Source organism: Sipha flava, unplaced genomic scaffold (genome assembly GCF_003268045.1).
Source record: "Sipha flava isolate LNK unplaced genomic scaffold, YSA_version1 119_pilon_pilon, whole genome shotgun sequence".
NCBI classification, from domain to species: domain Eukaryota; kingdom Metazoa; phylum Arthropoda; class Insecta; order Hemiptera; family Aphididae; genus Sipha; species Sipha flava.
The window spans coordinates 128554-149126 of NW_020271745.1; the positions used below are offsets into that span (position 1 = coordinate 128554).

Genomic DNA, 20573 nt, shown 5'->3' on the forward strand with positions numbered 1-20573 from the left:
TACATTTTATCTTCAACTGATTACATTTAATAATAAGGACCTATGTTTTACATCATCTGCATTTTATTCTAAAATAAGTATTATTATTAGTAAGTAGAAAGAATTTATATTATATGTATATGTATAATATGTACATATATTTGTATATATTAATTAGCAAATGTTCTAATTATAATTTAATTTGCATAACTAATACTCTTTTATGATTTTAAGTTTTGGCTTTTTATTAAATAAAAATCAACTTAATATACATACATAGTTGCAACTTAATTGTCTTTATTTTCATGTTATGATCGAGTATTATTGATAAATTAGATAAAAATAATAAAATATAAATTTATAGGAGGTTAACTATAAGGTAAACATGACAATTATTTGAAGTGGCAGTACAAACTATTAACGTTAAAAATGAAAAAATAAAATAAAAATCATGTAATATAGTAATCTAAAATCAATAACAAAATGCCCAATAAATAACACAACTCCATTCTCTATGAACATTTATTTAATTGTATCAATAGTTGATACAAATTACACAATAAAATTAAGACATTAGGAAAAGCGGGTAAATTATTTAATATCATATAAAAAACAGTCATTTTAATATTGTTTTTTAAAATACACAATTAACAGAAAAAAATAAAACATTGAAAATAAATGATGTTTCATGAGTTTATTTATATAGATGTGAATAAAAACCCTAATGGTCAAACAAAACTTAAATATTACTTTCCTCATACATAATTACCCTAATAAATAGTCAATCTTTAAGCAACATTTTTTTGTAATTTTTTTTTTTTTCATATCAATTTCATTAACCATACGAATACTAATTAACCAGACACACGTGATTTATTTATATATACATATGTCATTAAATCTTGACAAGACATAATTTAATTATGTATTTAAATTTCTAAAAACTTCTACAAATTTTTACATTCACAAAAATTGATAATAAATCGTAATTTATTATTTAATATCTGATGTTTAAACTCCCTAGAAAAAAAAAATCACTTAAAACAAATTAGGTATTTATAAATATAAACATTATTCTATACAGTTTCTTTATAATTACATTTGTATAAATTATGGACGATTGGTTTATAATTTATTTGTTAACAGTTTATATTTGTTATTTATTGTATAAATATGAAAAGAAAAATTGATTCCGATAGGACAGTAAGTCATGATTCTAATGTTATAATGAAGAGTTTTGTCTAAATGCATGACCCATATTGTTATATAATATTGCACCCTAAAGTGTAACTGACCGTATTTATTGTATTTAAATTATATTTATATTAATGCATATATATAAATATATGCTTATTATTTATAGATATTACATAGTAAAATGTAAAACACTGGTGGGGAGTATTATTTTTATCACATTATTCATGTCCTCAGGAGCGATTCTTCAAACAACGACTTGTTCTGGAGGTAAAGGAGGATCTGCAGGAGGATCTTGTGGACCAACACTCTGTGTTTCTGACTTAGCAGACCATTGTGTCCCGGATTTAGATTTATCATAAGGCACAGAACGACCAGCTCTACGTCTTTCACGTTTTTCTTCCATTATCAAACGTAACCGTTCCATTTTTCCACGGGTAGCTGCATTTTCTTTGGTCTCATTTTCTGAAAAAATTTAAGGATATAAATTATAATGAGGCATATTATATAAAATTTCATATGTCTTACCAATGTTATCAGAAGCAGCAGACGTTTGAGCAGATACACTATTAGCGGTGGTAAATGGTGCAGCAGCTTGAGCAGCTGAAGCAGTAGGAGGAAGTGTAGTAGCGGTACAAACAGCTGGAGTACCAGATCTAGCAGCAGCTCGATATTGTGGTGTTGCACATAGTAAATCATTAAGTATATGTATGATGGTACTAATATCACGCTTTGGACGTCCAAAGCGATCTTGTAAAGCTGGGTTCAAGGTACCTGTAATAAAAATAAAATAAGCCATTATATTATTTTTACATTAAGATACACACTATATTTAAAATTTTATTTGTTTGGAATGATGTTTGACAGAAATTGTTTGTTGCAATCCATTAAGTTAGTTAACAACAGACATATGTAATTTTATGTTTTCAGCCAAGAAGCCTTAGGCTGACTTAGCGGTAGGAAACCATGGAAGAGATTCATAAAGCCTTAGAAAGGATTTGAAAATGAACATGAAATTTACCAGAAAATGTTCCTGAGTATACGCCTTTGCCATGATGTTGCATGCTCTCAATTATTGCACCAGGTCTTCGTTTAAATCCAATGTGCATCTAAAAAATAATAATACACACAATAAATAAGTAATCAAACTAAACTGGATTTACCTAAATGTGTATCCTAAATTCCTAAATTACATGGTTTTAAAAAATTAGATTGAAATGCTAGAGTTTATATCAATTCTATATGGTACTGCTTAACAATAAAATCTGATATAGGAATATACCACCATTACTTTTTCTCAAACTCTTTGGTATTTTAATTTGGTAACAGAAAGGATTGTATTATCACAAACTTTCACTTTTCATACATTATAATACAAATTATCTTAATAATAATCATAATATAGTTTTACAGGTTGTACACATCCCATAGTATCAGTATACTACCATTTATCATGGCATCATTATCGACTTAATTAAGTATTACATTCGTATGAAGATCAGAGACTTAATCGAAAATAATTTGAAAACAATATTTGTAACAAACCTAATAGAATAACTAACTAAAAGTTAAAACATGTAATTTAGGTTCATGAATTAAAAAAAAAAATTTCCAATATGGGACTTATTACATATGAAGTACATATTGGTATAAATGTAATTATTTACTTGAATACATACTCTACATAAAATTTAAAGTGAAACAGAATATTATATAATAATTAAATATTATATAATAAGAATAAATGAAAACAAAGGGCAAGAATCGCTAAGAACGGATCCGAAGTATTGGACAGATTTCTGTACAGAGTAAATGTAGATCGTACACGGTCAAAACGCGTATATAATGTACGTACAAACATTGACTACCGAATCGAACAATGATTACGTGTTCGCGTCAGGACAATCAAGCCTTGGGGGGGGGGAGGCACTGTTTTCCATTATCTACGGAATATTTCACACAGTTCAGACACGGGGCCGCCTTGTCCGGTTTGCAAAACACGAAAACGTTCAAGTCGCGGGTGGGTAGAAACCCGAAGGACTTCTATGAGCATGGTTACAAGTTCGGATCACTGATGGCTCCGGCAGAGACCCGCATGCACATTGCACGAATTACACGACGAGAAAAAAATACCACGGCTTGAGTAGGAGAGGAGGCGTAAATGTACAGGGGTCCAGCGATTCCCGGGAAACGAGCCCGCACACTTCCGCCGGGCAGGAAAAGGACACGCGTGGCGGGTCGGCGAGGGCGGGGGAGCGTTGGGAAAACGTACGTACAGGAAACGTACACGTCGTTGTACACAGGTGAACACGTACCGCACACCAGTTGTAAAAAAAATTGTTTTTGGACCATTTAGTCACGCACTCCGCGCCGGTGATGGGAGTGGGGGGCGTGAAAAAGCAACGACCTGCCTCAAAATTGGCAGCCGTTCAACGCGCAGCGCCGCCGGTCGTCGATGCACGAGACGATGGGTGGCGGGCGGCGGCTGCTGCGGCGGCGACCGGCCTACGAAAGCGGAGCACGAACACGACCCTTCGCCGTGAGAGCGAGAGCGAGAGAGATCAATACGGTGTTGGGGGTGCGGTGCCGGCCGCCGACGCCCCCGCGGAAAATCGAATCGATTGCAGTGCGGCAGCCCCGCTGCCGTCGCGGTCGACGCCCAGCGAGCGTCCGAAAAATAGGAGGATACGGGGGAAAAGGAAAGAAAAAAAAAAAAAAAAACAAGAAACGTTTCTCGTCATCGTCGCTGCTGCTGCCGTCGCTGCCGATCGCGACGACACGACAACCCTTGGCAACGATTTATTCGTCTCCGGGTAAACAACACACGGCGAAGGAATACATTTGCACGCACGCACGCACGCACGCACGCCGCGAATACGTGTACACGTGTACGCCGTACGAGTACGTGCGACGACGATTAATACGCGGACGACGCGTGGGTGTCGTTCAGCCCCCGCCCGCCGAGCTCCCACATTTCGGCTGACGTACGAGGGACGGCGCGCGGCGCGTGGGCGTACACAATAATAACGTGAATGTAAATTATTATTATTACCATTGCTACGAGTGTACGGAGGAGGAACGTACGTACGCTGCGGGTACGCACTGTACGTTGCACGTACGTGGTACGTGTACCACTAATAAATGCAGCGGACCGGCGATAGTGTAACACGGTTGTGTGCGCGCGCGCGTACATCGCGCAGTGGAGTTATTTCTAAAAAAAATCGTATTTATTTTATCGTGCCGCACGCCGCCGACCGACGGGACGTGAACAAATATAAACCAGCGTTACCACGGGTAGGGGACTCCCCCACGCGCGCTTATGACCACTGTTCCGATGAAATATTATTAAACCGTATCCGAGGCGGAAAAAAATATAAAAATTATCGCGAACCTATGTGTTATAGACTATGACCGACAGCGGTTTACGGGCGAATAGTGTTAGTGTAACATATAAGTAGATATTATGAATTCGGTTTCGCCGGAAAATAGCAAGGAGGGCGCGTGGCTTAAAATGTTCGTTTTAGTCGTGACGGACTGTTGAAAATATTGTTTTTCTCGTTGCACACGGATTTAGCGTAACTGCTGAAAGATGTTCGACGAGTTGTCGGTTACGGTTCAGGACCAGATGGTTTTCTGAAGAAGTTAACCTTATTATACCATAATTTTAAAAACTCGTTTTGCTCGTTCATTATATAGGTGTTTTAAAATACATTTTAGCGAATACGACAGTGACCCGGAGTAGTAAAAAAAAAAAAAAAAAATCATAGTATTAGTTGGTTACGAGATGTATAGTAACTGTCTAAGTGAAAGTGATACCAAATTGCAAATGATATCTACGACACATTCATAAACATTAAAAAGTTATAAATGGATAATTTATTATATTTTGTTTTAAGATAAATCATATTTTACATAAAAACCAAATAATACGTTTCATGTACGTATACCTTAAACTGCCAAACCGATTTATTTGAAATTTTAAGGGAAAGTAATAATAATAGGTGTACTAAGGATTTTTTGAAAATTGCATTGTAAAAAGTCGAAACCGTTTTGGGTTTAAGTCCGGTTGTATACATTTTTCAATTTTTGGTTACCTAGGAAATATGTTTTAATAATTATCGATTGTGGTGTATGCAAATGAATATAGTACAAGAAAATATCATTAGAATACACGAGGACTATTTGCTTTTTTCAACCTGCTTTTTTTTCTTTTTTTTACATCGAAATAGTAATTACATTAAATTTAATATAATAAAATATCCCTGACGATATCGTATAATCCCTATTATACAGTGTTAATATTATTATTACACAACTAATTTAATGTTTAATATTATAAGTATAGTTAAATAATTCAGCTATCAGTTAACAATATATGTATTTATTCAACGCCAATAATATTGTTTGGAAAGGATAAATATAAATTTATTCTATTTAAGTCTTAACAGCCTATACAATTAACATAGAACGCATTAAAACACTTTTAAATATAAATTTCACAACATTTGAAATTTGCTCTTTTCTCACAAAAACAAACATTTCAAATGCAAAATATTATGTTTGGTGTTTTATTAGATAATTAATCAAAACCATTATTCGATGAATTATATGCAAATAATAAAAACATCTGAACTGTATTACATTATTTTATGATGATAAAAATAATTATTATATTTAAAAAATATAAAAAGATTACGTTTTGTACACTTAAAATTAATAATAAGTTGAATAACTAAAATGTTACAACAGTAACAGCAACACACTTGAATAAACTATCTAATGAGATAACAACAGAAAAGTTAAGTATATTTTATAATTCTATAATTTTTGAAAAATAATTCGAGTCATAATGTATGAATAATATAAAACATGAAAAATAATTATACAAATATGGTTTAGCGGTAAAAAAAATACGTAGTGAAATTGACATTAGTCAGAAAGTTAATAAATATTTTTTTCTGTTTAAACATTACACAAATATAAACAGTTAACAAAATGTACTGTGGAGTGTAAGTATTATCTATAATCATACAGTACATTAGTACCTATAAAGTTTTACGTGTAAAAAATAAAATATCCGCAAATTAATTAAAATGCAAAATTAAGCCAACATTACAAATGTATAAGACTGTATTAAATAGTTTATAATCATTTCCGGAAATAAATAATTGATTCATTTTAATATACAAATTAGTTTTAAATGAAATATAGAATACGCACATAGTATTTTAGATAAAATATGAGTAATACAATATTGTTAACGACACAAATTGTTCGATTATTAAATCATTAAATGCAAAAAGTAGTTGTTCAGCAATAATGAAATAGTAAGAAAGTAGTAATTCAATAATATTAAGTGATGCTACAACAAATGCTTTGATAACATTTTATTTCATTATAATTATATAGAGTCTATATTTAAAAAAAATATAGACCAAAATCAATAATTCGTATGAACTAGTAAATTATGTAGGCCTTTCTATAAAATTAAATATTCATAACATAATGAATTATCAATTATCACCAGAATAATATCTAATATTATCAATATTGTTATAAATAAAATATTAAAGGTCTGTTGTTCTTTTTTGGAAATGTCGACTCACTAGATAATATTATTATATTTCCGTGATAAGAAATAAATCATATGAATTACGTAGTTATTATGTTATTATTTTTTGACCAATAACAACCCAAATTTAATACATTTCACAAAGTGTTGAAATACAATATCTGGTGTATAATTAATTATACGAAACAAAGAACAGATATTGCGTTTTTTTTAAATCATACTTAATGAATATATATAAACAAACACGTTTTAATCGATTTTATGTTTCAACTTTTAATTGAATAATTGTAATTCAACTACTTTTTTTTTATAAATATTATTAATTTAAATGCCTAGGAAACAATATATTGAATCTTCAGTGAGCTCAAAGCCTAAAATCAAAAGTAAGTAAAATGTATTATTCTTATTTTGCTTAAGATTTATTTATTAATGTACTCAATCTAAACAGTTATGACTATAATATTGATATGTTAATAAAGATTTTTTCACACATTTAATCAAATGAAAAATATGTTGTTGCGTTACATCAAAATATAATTAAAGAGATTTAACGTAAACAAGTTCATTATTATATGTAAACGGAATTAAATAAAAACAACTATTTATTCTATCATATAATTTTCTCGGTTCGCATATGATTCACAGAGAGCAAAGATTACTTTGATGTGGCGTATGCGTAGGAGTTGGTCACACGCGGGGGATGATAGAATCACAACGGGTGGGCGACGCCCATTGAAGTATTGTCCATTAACAACCCCTTCACATGACGAATAAAACATATCATGTTAAGTTATATTTAATGTTTTAAATTTAGTGTTACCAAAGATTAATATTTACATTTAATTTGTTTTTTACACAACTAAATTCCACATAAATAATACAAAGTATATTTTTGATTATTCTGAAGTACACTAGAAACAATTACATTAAACATTTTGATAAATTCCAAGAAATAAATCATTTTCAACTAATCATTTAGGTTTAACATATATAATAATTTATCATTATTTAGGAATGGGATTTCACCGCGGTCTTATTTTTCAACAATTCAAGTAAAATAAGTATAAAAAGAAAATATTAAATAGAAAACTCAGAATTCTGATGTTTTCGCAATGTGTACATAAATAGGAAATCCATAGAAGAGTGGTGAGAGGAAAGTAATTCTCGGCTTAGTATCTATTGATTGCCACTGGCGGTTCGGTCCGCCCTATTTGCCGTAGAGTTTATTTTTTACGCGTCTCTGAGGCGGCTCTGACTGAATCGACACAGTTACTAGACACCGTTGTCCGGCGAACTGGAACACCGAGTACCGTAAAACACGGATCTCGTTTACGGTTACATTTAACTGTCCGCTGGAGGCAACACGACTCAAACGTTGTAGGGGGAAAGCAGAGTTTCAGTAAAAAATAATATTCAGCAATTTAAAATATTAATTAACATAATACCATGGTTTAACAAACATAAGAAAATAAGTTATAAATACTATTTATACAATACATACATCAAGAAAAAATGTTTTAAACAGATTTAAAGGAAAATAGTTTTGGGGACTATAGTTTTGTTTAATAACGTTCAAATATATCAAAATTATTTAGCTAGAATCGTTAAAATACATAAACAGCATCAGACATACGTTCCTATATCCATAGCACAATATAACACATTCGACCGTTAAGTGAATTCAACAAATTCAAAACGTGGGAAACAACTAACACAGTTTGGGTAAAAAAAAAAAAAGATAAAAAGAAACTGCATTTAAATCATAATAAGTACATTGTAAATTATACACTAGAATACATATATGTATTCTATGAATAAAATAAACACACATCAACGCGTCTTATTGTTTTTCGGCGTTTCTAGAAGGTTTCCGTAGAAGGGAAGAAAGGGAGTGAGAGAGAGCCGATCAATGGAAAACAAGGTATGCGTGTGAATGTGTGTGTGTATAGCAACGCGAGTACACAACACAAAAGGTCGCACCGGCCCGGGGCCTTTGTGATAAGCGACCTCCCGCGTGATCAATATGACGTCGATTTCACTGTGGCGGCCCAACCACGCCCCACAGGGATACCCGGATTCTGTCGGAGTCGTCGCCATAACGTTTTCGTACGCACATCGATGTTGTATTCAAATACTCGCACACAAATATATCTACCGAAAAACGTGATGAGCCTCGAAAACAATACACGTCCATAGAAAATAAAAAAATAAAAAAAAAGTACACACCGCGCACATAACACATCCTATTTTGTATTATTTCTTTCTCTCTCGCGCGCTTACCTCTCACGCAACTCTTCCCATTCCCGATGTTTATTAATTCGGTCGTGCAAAGAAACTCGGCCGTATTTCACCTGGAATTGAGGTCATCGGATGTGTACAGCGTACGCGCGCAACGCCGCTCACAAAGACGTCGGCGGCGGCGGCGGCGGCGGTGTGGGTTAGTAGTGTGTGAACACGAGTGAACGGCAACGTCGACGCTAGTCGGCGACACGAAACTTTTTTTCCTCTGCTCCGCGCGCGTGTGTGCGTGCGCGCGTGTGGATGCTGCGGCCATACATTGATCATAATAACCCTCGGGAAGCGAGACGGAATTAGTATACCCCGGGCCCTACTACTACGTTGCCGGATTGCGACGTTGCCGCCCACACAACAATCAATATGACGACGTCCGGACGCAAGAATTGAAACCAATCGCCGAAATATCGGTTGCGCCGAACACCACGCGTTCATTTCGGATTTAACTAGTTTTCTAATTTTACCCGTTGAACGTCGTACGTACACCCGTAAAACGTTCGGATCGTAACGGGACGGGGCAACACGAATAGACGAAAAACAAACCACGTCGCGCGTTACGATCGCAAGGGCGGTGGTCTCGGCATTTTTATCAAGTAAAACACGTTCTGTGTTGACTGTATTGACACTCACCTCTTTGGAACCGCTCTTCGTGGTGAGCACTTCCGAAGACAATTGTTTCAGTGTTTGAGTAAGGTTCCGGGAAGCTTCGGCGAGCGCGCGGGTGTCCAGTTGCGGTTTTTCTCCGGCGGCCGTGGCCGTGGTAGTGGAAGCGGTCGACGTGCTCGCGTCGCACGAACAGGGAGTTGCTGGCGCGGGCGTGGGTGCCGGTGCGGCCGGCTCAACGGGCGCGGCCGCGGACACCGGCGGCGGAGGCGGTGGCGACATGTCCTCGGTCGTGTCCATCGAGTTGTCGTCGCTGTCGTCGGATACGTTACGCACACGGGTTATTGGATATGCGTCCACGCCTGGTATCAGTCTAGGGGTACCGATTATGTTGCCGGCCGAACAAGTGGTCGCTGCTGTGGCCGTGGCTTGTGGTGGTTCGGGGGACACGGTGGACGCGTTCAAAGCGGCCGCGGCACCTGTGCTGGCCACGGTCGAGGCGGCGGTTTGTAGCCGTTTCGACGAACCGGACGACGACACGGTGGACAGCTGCAACTGAATAAGCATCATGTGATCGCCCAATCTCATGGTCAGGTTTAATGGTGCTTTGCCCGACAGAAAATCGTTGACCTGAAATACGCAATAAATAATTTAGTCTTACGGAGGTATATTACTTAACAGGCACACGTATACACATATATATGTATAGATAAAGAAAATAATAAGAACCAAATTGGAATACAAATAATAAAAATATTGTTATGTGTATTAAGTGTCAGAATGGTTATGCAATAAAGAATTATTATCAAATATCGATTGACAAAGTTCGGTATGCAATAAGTGCACATTTCTGGTAAAATTGCTTGCGTTTAAATTTTTAAAATATTGCTAATTCGATGATGAATTGTATGTACACAATCAATAGCACATACGTTTGAAATTCATAGAGATTGTTGGATGCTATTTGAATTCAAAAAAGGTTGAACGACTATTTTATAATGACAATTAAAAGAAAATATAAATATATAATATTATAAAAAAGTATGGACTAAAACGATGGGTTTTCAGTACGGTTTTTAGGTACAGCTAAGCCAAATTTGGTTTAGAATGCATTGTAATAGAAAAATATTCTTAACGGATTACAGTAGAAGTATTTTATTTAAAATTATTAATCTTATATTTATATCTTTTATTGATGATAAAAATTTAATTAAATTACTATTTTAGCATTAAGTTTCGTGTTGAATCAAAATATTCATCAATATATAAACAATTCGAAGGCTAAAGTTATCACCTAATCGCAATCAAATGATCTGATGCAAATTAATAAATTTATTCGAGAACATGACATATTTTAGGACGTTTGTTTCTTGTACCAACTGGATAATGAGAAATTGATAATAATAATAATATAAACTCTACACAATATTTTATATTCTACGCACTTTTATTTATAGAATAATGGTATGGATTAAATACACCATAAGCAACAACAATTATGGTGTCAACCACTAACCTTAATAATTTTGGTAGAATGGTGTTTTACACGGATAAATAGTTTAAATTTGTACACAGCTTAAGCTGTGGTCACAGTGACACGGACGACGGCCGATAAAATTGGCCGACATTTATTCATTTCAATGCAATGAGTGTAAGTTATAATTTATAAAATGGCCAGCCTCTCATTATTATCGTATGAAAGCAAGTCCTACTATTAAATATTTATTATTAAAAAAACGAAAGCGTCACACAAATGACATTTTTTCGGACAGGGAAAACTATGGAGAATTCTGTACATTGTTTCACCAACTATTGAAACAGGATGAAGATTTACTACTATGGTACCATAAGCTTCTTCTTTCATTAACCAAAACTTATTAATTTCTCGCAGTCCATAATAAAAATAAAATATTCGTGTTTGAACTACGTCGACAGAATCAGCCGATGATAAAAACCAACGAAATTGAATTTTACCCGACAGATATCCGACGTCGGTGTAATCGGCCGATGCGGTCGGAAGCACTGAGACCACTTGTATATTTACTTTATTTAAAATGATCGGTCGAGTTTCACCGACGTCGGTCATCGGTCGAATAGGCCAACGTCAGTGCCACCACTGTGACAGCAGCCTTAGGAGATAAAAATTGTATCTATTTTATAAACAACTATTTATGCCAATATCGAATACATGAAAAGATTAATATTTTTAAGATTTAACGCAAGATATAACTTGAAATGTCTTACTCTACAAGTAAATTAGGAACATAAAAATATAAAATATTAAGGAAATTATAGTAAACTTAAATATGTAAATGTAATAAAATCAAGATTATACAACTGAAGACTTCAATACTGTTAATTATAAACGTATAACATATTGAAAAAATACTAAACTATTAGGGTTAGTTTAATGTAACAAATGTATCAGAGTGACTAATGAATGATCGCATAACAAATTATAAAAATGTTAATAGAAGGTTTAGGTATTTCAAAATATATAAATATATCTACTTCAAAAATATGAAAAATCATTTTGAACTAGAACTGTATTTAAAAAAAATCAACTTATATTTAAACGCCTTAAACAGAGTTAAAAAAAATATTTAACACTACAACATACAAAAATTTATTGGTTTTTATACTTCATAATTTTTACCCGTGTTTAACGGCATTGAAATAATTTACAATATACGATTTAACCAACAAGGCATCTTTTTAAATATTTATACGCATTCCGAAAACATGTAACGGTGTAAAACATTGTTAAATAATACAGTTAAACGAAAAAATAATATGAATCCTTAATACTTAGTACGAAAAGAAATGGATTAAACGGTGAAATTACCTGAGAATCATTCAAACTTTCCAACGCCTGCATTACGCTTTGTTCTGGTCTCTGAACCTAAAAATAAAAATTAGGCTATAATATAATACAATACATTTACTAAACATATACGGGCATTTATACTATACAATAAAGAGCGTATATGATTTGTGAACACAGAAATTGTCTGTACTATAACATGTAGATAGATTATAATAAAATGTTATCGGCAGGGTGTGGTCCTGGATTCACAAGGTCCCTCTGATAAGGTCGACGCCCGGTTTAGAAGACGGCCCGCCCAATTTTGTAAATATGTCGTTTTTATTTATCTTTTAGGGTTCTGTATATTAGTCTGAACGAAATTTATGATTATTTTTGTCCTGAAAAATGTCTATAGGATAAAAACTTCATTGCACATATTTGTGGGACAAACTGTGTTAGCATGATAAAAAAATCAGTAGTTTTTTTCCCATACACGTAAACCACGCGATTCGCTTTGTCGACCATATATCTAGAACGGAATAACGTAACATAACACTGATCTACTTTTACACAAAACCTATACAAGTTTCAGCATAGACTTAGTTTTCAAATAATTGTGACTGAATAATATATACATATTTTTCCTAAATACATAATATAACGATTGTACAACAAAACCGATATCAAGCACATTCTGTATTATAAAATATTTCGTATCCTATCAAAAATATGGCATTATCTGTTGTTCAATCAATATTGAAGATAAATCGATTTAATAACACTAACAGAAATAGTTTTTATTATGATATTATAGATTTAATATAAAAAGAGAGAATACTTCATATTCAGTAGTAAAATTGACGAATTGTCTTGCTAAAGAAAGTATCAAGGATCGAATTCAGTTCGGAGATTAACTACATAATGAAAATATAAACGATTAAAAAATACAAAATAAAGCATACTAAAGTATTATTAATAATTGTTGTAAACAAATAAATATATATAAATAATAAGTGTATTAACAATACAATTAAAGTCCATAATAAATGGAAAAAAAAAAATTCACGGTTGCCGTAAATAATACATTTTTATTATTTTACGTTAAAATTATTAAAATAACACAAGAAAGTTATTAGATTCAGTCGCATTTTTATTTCACCGATTGTTGGAAAGAATTAATATGACTAAACAAAGGATCATAAAACAAAACATTTACTATAAATAAGTCCAATATTCTTTCAAATAAAAATGTTTGAACTTAAATATTAATTTAAAATTTATTTATGATAAATAATAGTTAAACTTTTTAACATGAACACTGCAATAAGTACACAAAGACATTTTTTTATTTTAATATTAGGCCAATTTTTAAAAAAAATGGCTTTATAACCTTATTACCTATTCAATTGCCAACAAAATTAACAATTTATCAGTAGCATATTATTTTTTATACAAGCATTTCAATTTGATTGAACACTTTATTTCACGTTACATAGAAGTAAATTTGATGACAATTAAAAAAATATTAATTTTAATTAAAGACCAACTGTGAATTAAGAATATTCACAATAACATGTTTAAAAATATTAAATTACGTATTTAATATTAAAATGTACATTATATATAGTTATTCATATTTATTTTTTAATGTAAAATTATTTGAATATAATTTTAATACTATTATCTGTTTATGGTCTTGTAGACTAAAAATTATTCATAAACTGAAGAAATAAATTATAAATGTATAGGTAGGTAATATTTTCAATATTTTTTTTGCACATATTTTAAAACACCAGCTTATGAAAAAAACTTTTTAAATTTTAATATTTTAAAGTTATATAGCGTAAATTCAAATTGTATAACATCTAGCATGACAATGTATTACAAAGATACTACACATACTTAAAAAAAAATAGCTGCTTACGAGTGCTTATTTTAATATTCGTAATGTTCTATAGATAAATATTATAAGAAACCTTCAATAGAATACACTTTATTATGACATGTAATATCTACATATTCAAGGTAAATATTATATAAACAATGGAATTAACAACGAACTAAATTCTAATAAGATTTTAAAATTTAACTAAGAATAGAGAATAAAGTACGAAGGAAAAAATTTCTTTAATGATAGAAACTGTGGCGAAATGAAACACAACTATTTATTATTAATATCATTTAATGTGAAAAGTAAAATAGGAAAAGTAAGTAAAAATAGGAAATGCATAGAATATTGTATACAAATAAAAATCGGTTTTAGGTAATAATATATTTTAAAAAGCCATCATTTAATAACACATCGCTATCGATTATTTTCTTTTAGCAGATTAGCTGATATGAAATATAACATTTAATAGGTCCAGGCGAAAATAAAACAGAGTTTTTAATTTTAACATTCAACTGGAATTCATTAAATGTTTTAAAAGAACGGAATGAAATAGAGAAATCACCTCCGGCCACTCACGATCGGGTCATAACGGTGTTGACCGTTGGCGTTCGGTGGCGTTTTGCCCGCATGAAGAGAGAATACGCCGATGTCGACAACGACGAGCCATCGACACGCGGTGTATACCGTTGCCCGGATCCCGTTACCCGGGCAACGGGACCGTCGGCAATATCGTTATAACGGGCCGCCGCCCCGTTACAGGGTACCCCGATAAGAGACATAACGGTCCTGAATTATACGCAACGCAATGCTCCGTTAGGCCTATCATGCTACGCACCAACACCCTGTGCAATGACTATTATGTGTTGAAATTTGTTTTGGAAAACTTATAAATCAGAATAACGAATATTTTAATTTAAAATTGTATGTGTTAAAAATCCACACACACAAACTGAGGATAAATTCATAAAAACAAATTTAAAAAAATGTATAATCAATATAGTTGAAAATTGCTTGCGTTATTTTTTTTTCGAGCAAATGTGATACGATGACAGTTTGAATGTATTATTAGTTTCAGAATTTTAATTGATAAACGAACAGAAAATACTATAATACTGTTATAGTAAGCAATAGTTGTAGTTTGTAATTTTACACTTATCGGTGTGATTATATTTATGATAATTTAGCAATTAAATAACACATACTAATGCCTACTTTATAATGTTTTATAATAACGACTTTAGAAAATAAAAAAATATATTTAATAAAATCATCAAGCTTTTAGAAATAAAACAAAACATATTACCTCGTATTTAAAATATTGAGAAAGAAACTTATATTTATAAGAATAGCAATTTAATTTTGGATAAATATAAAAATATATTGGACGAATATATATACTACAAGTATTGTATAACAAATAACATAAAAAATTATTAATAAAAATAATATTCAAATGTAGTCTTGCTAAGCTAATTTAGTCGCACATATACAAATACTATATATAATTACTTTTCTTTGATTAATGGCTAGTAAATTTGTTAATTAATATGTATAAAATAGACAAAAATGTAAATACTAATTAATATTTATTTTAATTTTATTATCAATAATATTTTTTTTCGTGTGTGGAGTACCGTATAAACCTTATAGAAAAACTATTATTTAAAACATTGTCCAGTATTGCTCACAAAATGATGAGCTGTATTACACAAAAATTACAAAGAACACGATTTAGATTGTCTCTGAAATATTACTATCTCGTACAGTTCATGCTGTTAGATTAAATTATTATGACAATGGGCTTCTATGAATCTAAGATATATTAATTACGTTGTATATTAATACATACAATTCATGTACATTTTAAATATAAAAAGCAAAAATTATGTTAATAATTAATAGTAAAACTATTATTTATCGTTTAAATTACTAGGGTTCTATAAATTGTTACATATAATAAACATAAACTAAAAAATAACGAGATAGTTCCATAAGTTTAAAGATACAATCTATAAATGTTCTAAATAATATTTAAAATATATATTTGACAAGGTAGTGTCAAATGATTATTTAAAATAATTATCTAAATTAGTTCCATTATAATATTTGCCCTAACACAACACACTCACATCTCTCACTGATATAAATAATACAGTTTTTAGAACATCTTATATAATATTATGCAAATAAGTATTTTTTTTATCAAATAATATATTATGGGGTTAGGGCATTCAGTGGTAAACGCGAATCTATAAATTATAAATTTAAAGTAACAATAATACCGTGGCGACCGTTATACAAACGTATGACGGTGCCCATAACAACGAAATAAGTCAAAACTTATTTACAACAGTCACAACATTATTTTTACAAATATCTCGTGAGCGCATTTTAACTTAAAACTCAAGTTATAAATAATAAAATATTAAAATTCAGATATAATATTTTCGTGAATTGTTCTCGATCTTGATTAAGGATATATCGAATATATCGATTAACTACAAACATAATTACATCCATCAGGCCTACTGAAATTAAAAAAAAAAAAAGTAAAGAGAACAAGGCCTACTTGATTTCCTTCTCCATCACCATTCTAAAATCTCAAACCGAGATGAGTTGTCCTTGCTCGAGCAACACATACGTGTTGCCGTTCTATGTATAATAACGTATTATATGTAATATATCGTGATCATCAAGATGTGTGGCAATAAGGACACACAATAATAGGTATACCCATATTATTTTATATTTTAAACTGGTTTATCGTTGTAGAAAAAGGTGGGAGGCCCGGAATAAAAGAGACGAAAACGAAGATCTACTCGGTACTCACCAGAAGACCGGTTTCCACGCTGGGCAATAGGGTGAGGCGGCTTCCTTGCATCAACTGGTTGTCGTCCAACGAGCCATCTCTAAGTTGCCTGCGAGACAAAAAAAAAAAAAACAAAGCCCATAAATCAATAAACGTCTGCTTTGTCGTCCATAACGTACGAAGTAAAATTCACGTCCAACGATAATAATATTATCATTGAGATTATTGGTCATACGAAAAATTGAAAAATAAAATCATACAGCTCTTTATACCGTGAAAATAATTGCAACAATAAAAACCGATTGTTAGCAACAATAAGTTTTTCAAGGTTTAACGCAATAATAATAATTACAGGTGCGTTACATAAATGCGTCAAATTACGTATATATCTATTGCGATTGTCGTAACGTGTGGATAAACAACAGTGTTGCTGTAACCAGAGGTTACATTTTATTTTTTTTTTCTTACACACGACGTTCGAGGGAATAAAAAATATAAAACCCGGAGAAGAGAATGCGTTCACTCGGGCCGTCAAGAGATAATTAATAGAGGAAAACAATAGAACGCTCGCGCATTTTAGGAACCCCTGATTTTCCAAGACGAAATAAAGCCATTTCTTACAACGCTCGATTTCCAGAAATTCTGCAAAAATGCTTAACATATAAAAACGTATAGAATAATGTTTGCCAGATGTCCTGAATACAGCTTGGCTAGTGTTCGTCGCGGTCGAGAGAGACGATGACGTGTTTCTTTGGGTACACACAATAGACAGAAGAGGGCTGCCCGACGATAGAACGAAGCAGCTGTTCTACACTTGTCTAAAAAGGGACCCGTGCGGCTGCGGCTCGGGCAGCCGTTCGGGTTATTCACCCTTAAATTTTAATGGCGGCGACATTATCCAGCTTTAGGGGAGCGGCGGCGGCGGCGTCCGTCGTGTCAGCTGTTGGGATTTCGATCCCACGCCCGGCAAAGACTTGGCCGATACAGACTTGCGTAACCGCACGGATAATTCGAAGAATATTATTACACACAACGTTTTTACAAGCGTTATTATTTGGGTTACCTGTGCGCGCAAGGGGTTCGAAAAAATAATAATAACACGTAATCGTTTTGAAACACGTCGGTAACAAAGAATCCGGGACGAATATATTATTTCGCGACGTCGACGAAACGTTTGGAAAGCGTTAAAATCCGTCGACTAACATACAGCTGTTTGACCGTCGTCGATTTCGAAATGTTATTGTATTACAATAAACGCGACTTCCGGGAAACGCGAGCACCGTTTACGCGGAACAGAAACGGGGATCGGATGGAAATCGCGCGAGGTCCGGGATAAGTTCAATTACATCGGGAACCACCACCTATGGCGAGCGAGTGGAAAAGAAATCGGCCGATGACAATGTGTTGTACGCGGGCGCGCGCGCGTGCACGTACACCCGAATCCTGTTGACATCGTTTCTCGTTTTCGAGACGTCTTTGTTTCAATGTCACGGCATCGTGGGCGGATGAGAGGGGAGTGGCGATACCGAGAAAGAAAAACGGCCGACGTTAAAAAAGGGTACACGAAACGAGCGCAAAAACGTGTACCTAGTTTTTTTTTTTTTTTTGTTCTTTCTTTCTCCCGTACGTTCGGACGGGCGACGGTTTGCGCAACGAACGAGTGCGACGGAACGGCAACGTCGCAGATCGGTCTCCGACAAGACACATCGCTACCTGAACGTCGCCCCCTGTCCCGGATTCGGGGAACAATCGAACGAAAATTGTTTATCTCGTCCGAGCAGCTGTTGCTGCGGAGGGTACGTTAAACCGTGCACACGCACGATACACGCACGGGTCGTGACCCCCTCGGGCGCGTCGGCTTCGTTATCGAGCGGAAGTGCCGGTCTCGAAGTTTGCCCGGACCGGAATTCGTACTTTGGAGTGCCGCGGCGGATTAACCTTTTGGCGAATGTATACAGCGCGGACGGGTGCACGCGCTCCTCTCTTCACCGTCGCGTAGATTACGCCCGCACAAAAGGAACGCGTCGCTCTATCCTTACGCGCCACCCGACACTCTCGCTGTGGAGTCTCTCAGGGGTAAATGAGTTGCGAGGTGGGTTGCGGCGACGTCAAAGGGGATGGGGCGCGGAGGGAGGTGATAAAATTAAAACTAGAAACGAATAATAGAAAAACGATTGGTGCTCACCTCTCGCGATACAACAGGCATATGCGCTCTTTAGGCACTCTCAGCCGCTTGGAGATCACTTTTTTGAGGCTTTCCACCGAGTCGGTCTTGAGCACGGACAGATCGAACTGGCCGCCGGTGGTCGGCGATACGGTGATGGTGATTTCGGACGCTTCGTCCATAGCGATGCCGTTGCTCGAGGAGTTGCCGCTGGAGGCCGACGAACCGCCGCCGGTGGACGTGGACCCACCGCCGTTGGCGGCCGCGGCGCCGCTGGCCACCGCGGTTTGACGGTCGTCCGCCGTTTGCTGTTGCTGTTTCTCCATCTCCTCTTGCAGTTTCAGGTGCGCCCGATGTCTCAAACACTCGGCGGCCGACGCTGCCGCTCTCAACGCTGCCGCTTTCGCTGCGGCCTGCGCTCTGTTCGCCGCGACCAACGCTGCGGTTCTTCTCGCTGCCTTCGCGGCTACTGCCGCGGCGGCCGCCGTAGCGTCGTTATTGTTGTCCACCGCGACACCGTTGCAACCGCACCCGGATTTCGGTTCGCCGGCGTCCTTGTTGCTACTGCTACTGCCGCCTTCCATCGCGTCACGTCAGTTATTATTTAATATTATATATATAAATATTTATATATAATTAAATATTATTTTTTATACGTACGGGTATGAGTAAATATATAAATGCACGAGCGTTGTGTGTATGTGTATGTGTGTGTGTGTGTGTGTGTACGTTTGCGTTACGTATACGATTCGAGTACGTTTATATTCTATATTCTATGGTAGGCAGTCGATGTTATATTACGGGCGAGTTACGAGGAACGTTGGTGTGTAGATAGGTAGGCGTCGGGCACGAGGAATCCGATGACGACGAGTATCACAACCGCGAGTCGGACGCCATGGTGAGGTAGTGACACTGCATTAGCGGTGGCGGTTGACACACGACGAACGCGTTCACTGATATATGAACAAAACGAAAACGGATAAAAACGAAAATAATAAAAGACCGAGTGCAATTGCGAGGATACACGTTTCGCGTTGACGGCGACGAGACAAGGAAGCGAACACGACCGTAACGCCGACGGATCGCGGAATGGAAAAGAGAGAATCGAATAAGAAAGGAAGACGCGATGGCCGCAAAATGGAAACATGCTGGCCACGCGGCTTCATACCGAAAGTCCCACCGCGGTCGACGTCGGCCGGTATTGGCAGCAATGCAGTCCAACACAGTACCGTTATCATCGTGTCCCGAAGCGGAGTCGTT

The 20573-nt window shown here is 34.8% G+C and overlaps 1 protein-coding gene across 1 annotated transcript; it reads right to left on the reverse strand.

Annotated features, from left to right (window-relative positions):
* Window positions 1–1095: 1095 nt before the first annotated feature.
* Window positions 1096–19967, reverse strand: LOC112693877 (midnolin homolog). The gene is made up of 7 exons (XM_025569123.1): window positions 19335–19967; window positions 17171–17258; window positions 12489–12545; window positions 9671–10273; window positions 2195–2282; window positions 1702–1947; window positions 1096–1638 (listed from the first exon to the last, which is right to left on the reverse strand). The coding sequence occupies exons 1-7, from the start codon at window positions 19895–19897 to the stop codon at window positions 1421–1423; spliced, it is 1863 nt and encodes a 620-aa protein (XP_025424908.1). The 5' UTR covers window positions 19898–19967; the 3' UTR covers window positions 1096–1420.
* Window positions 19968–20573: the final 606 nt, after the last annotated feature.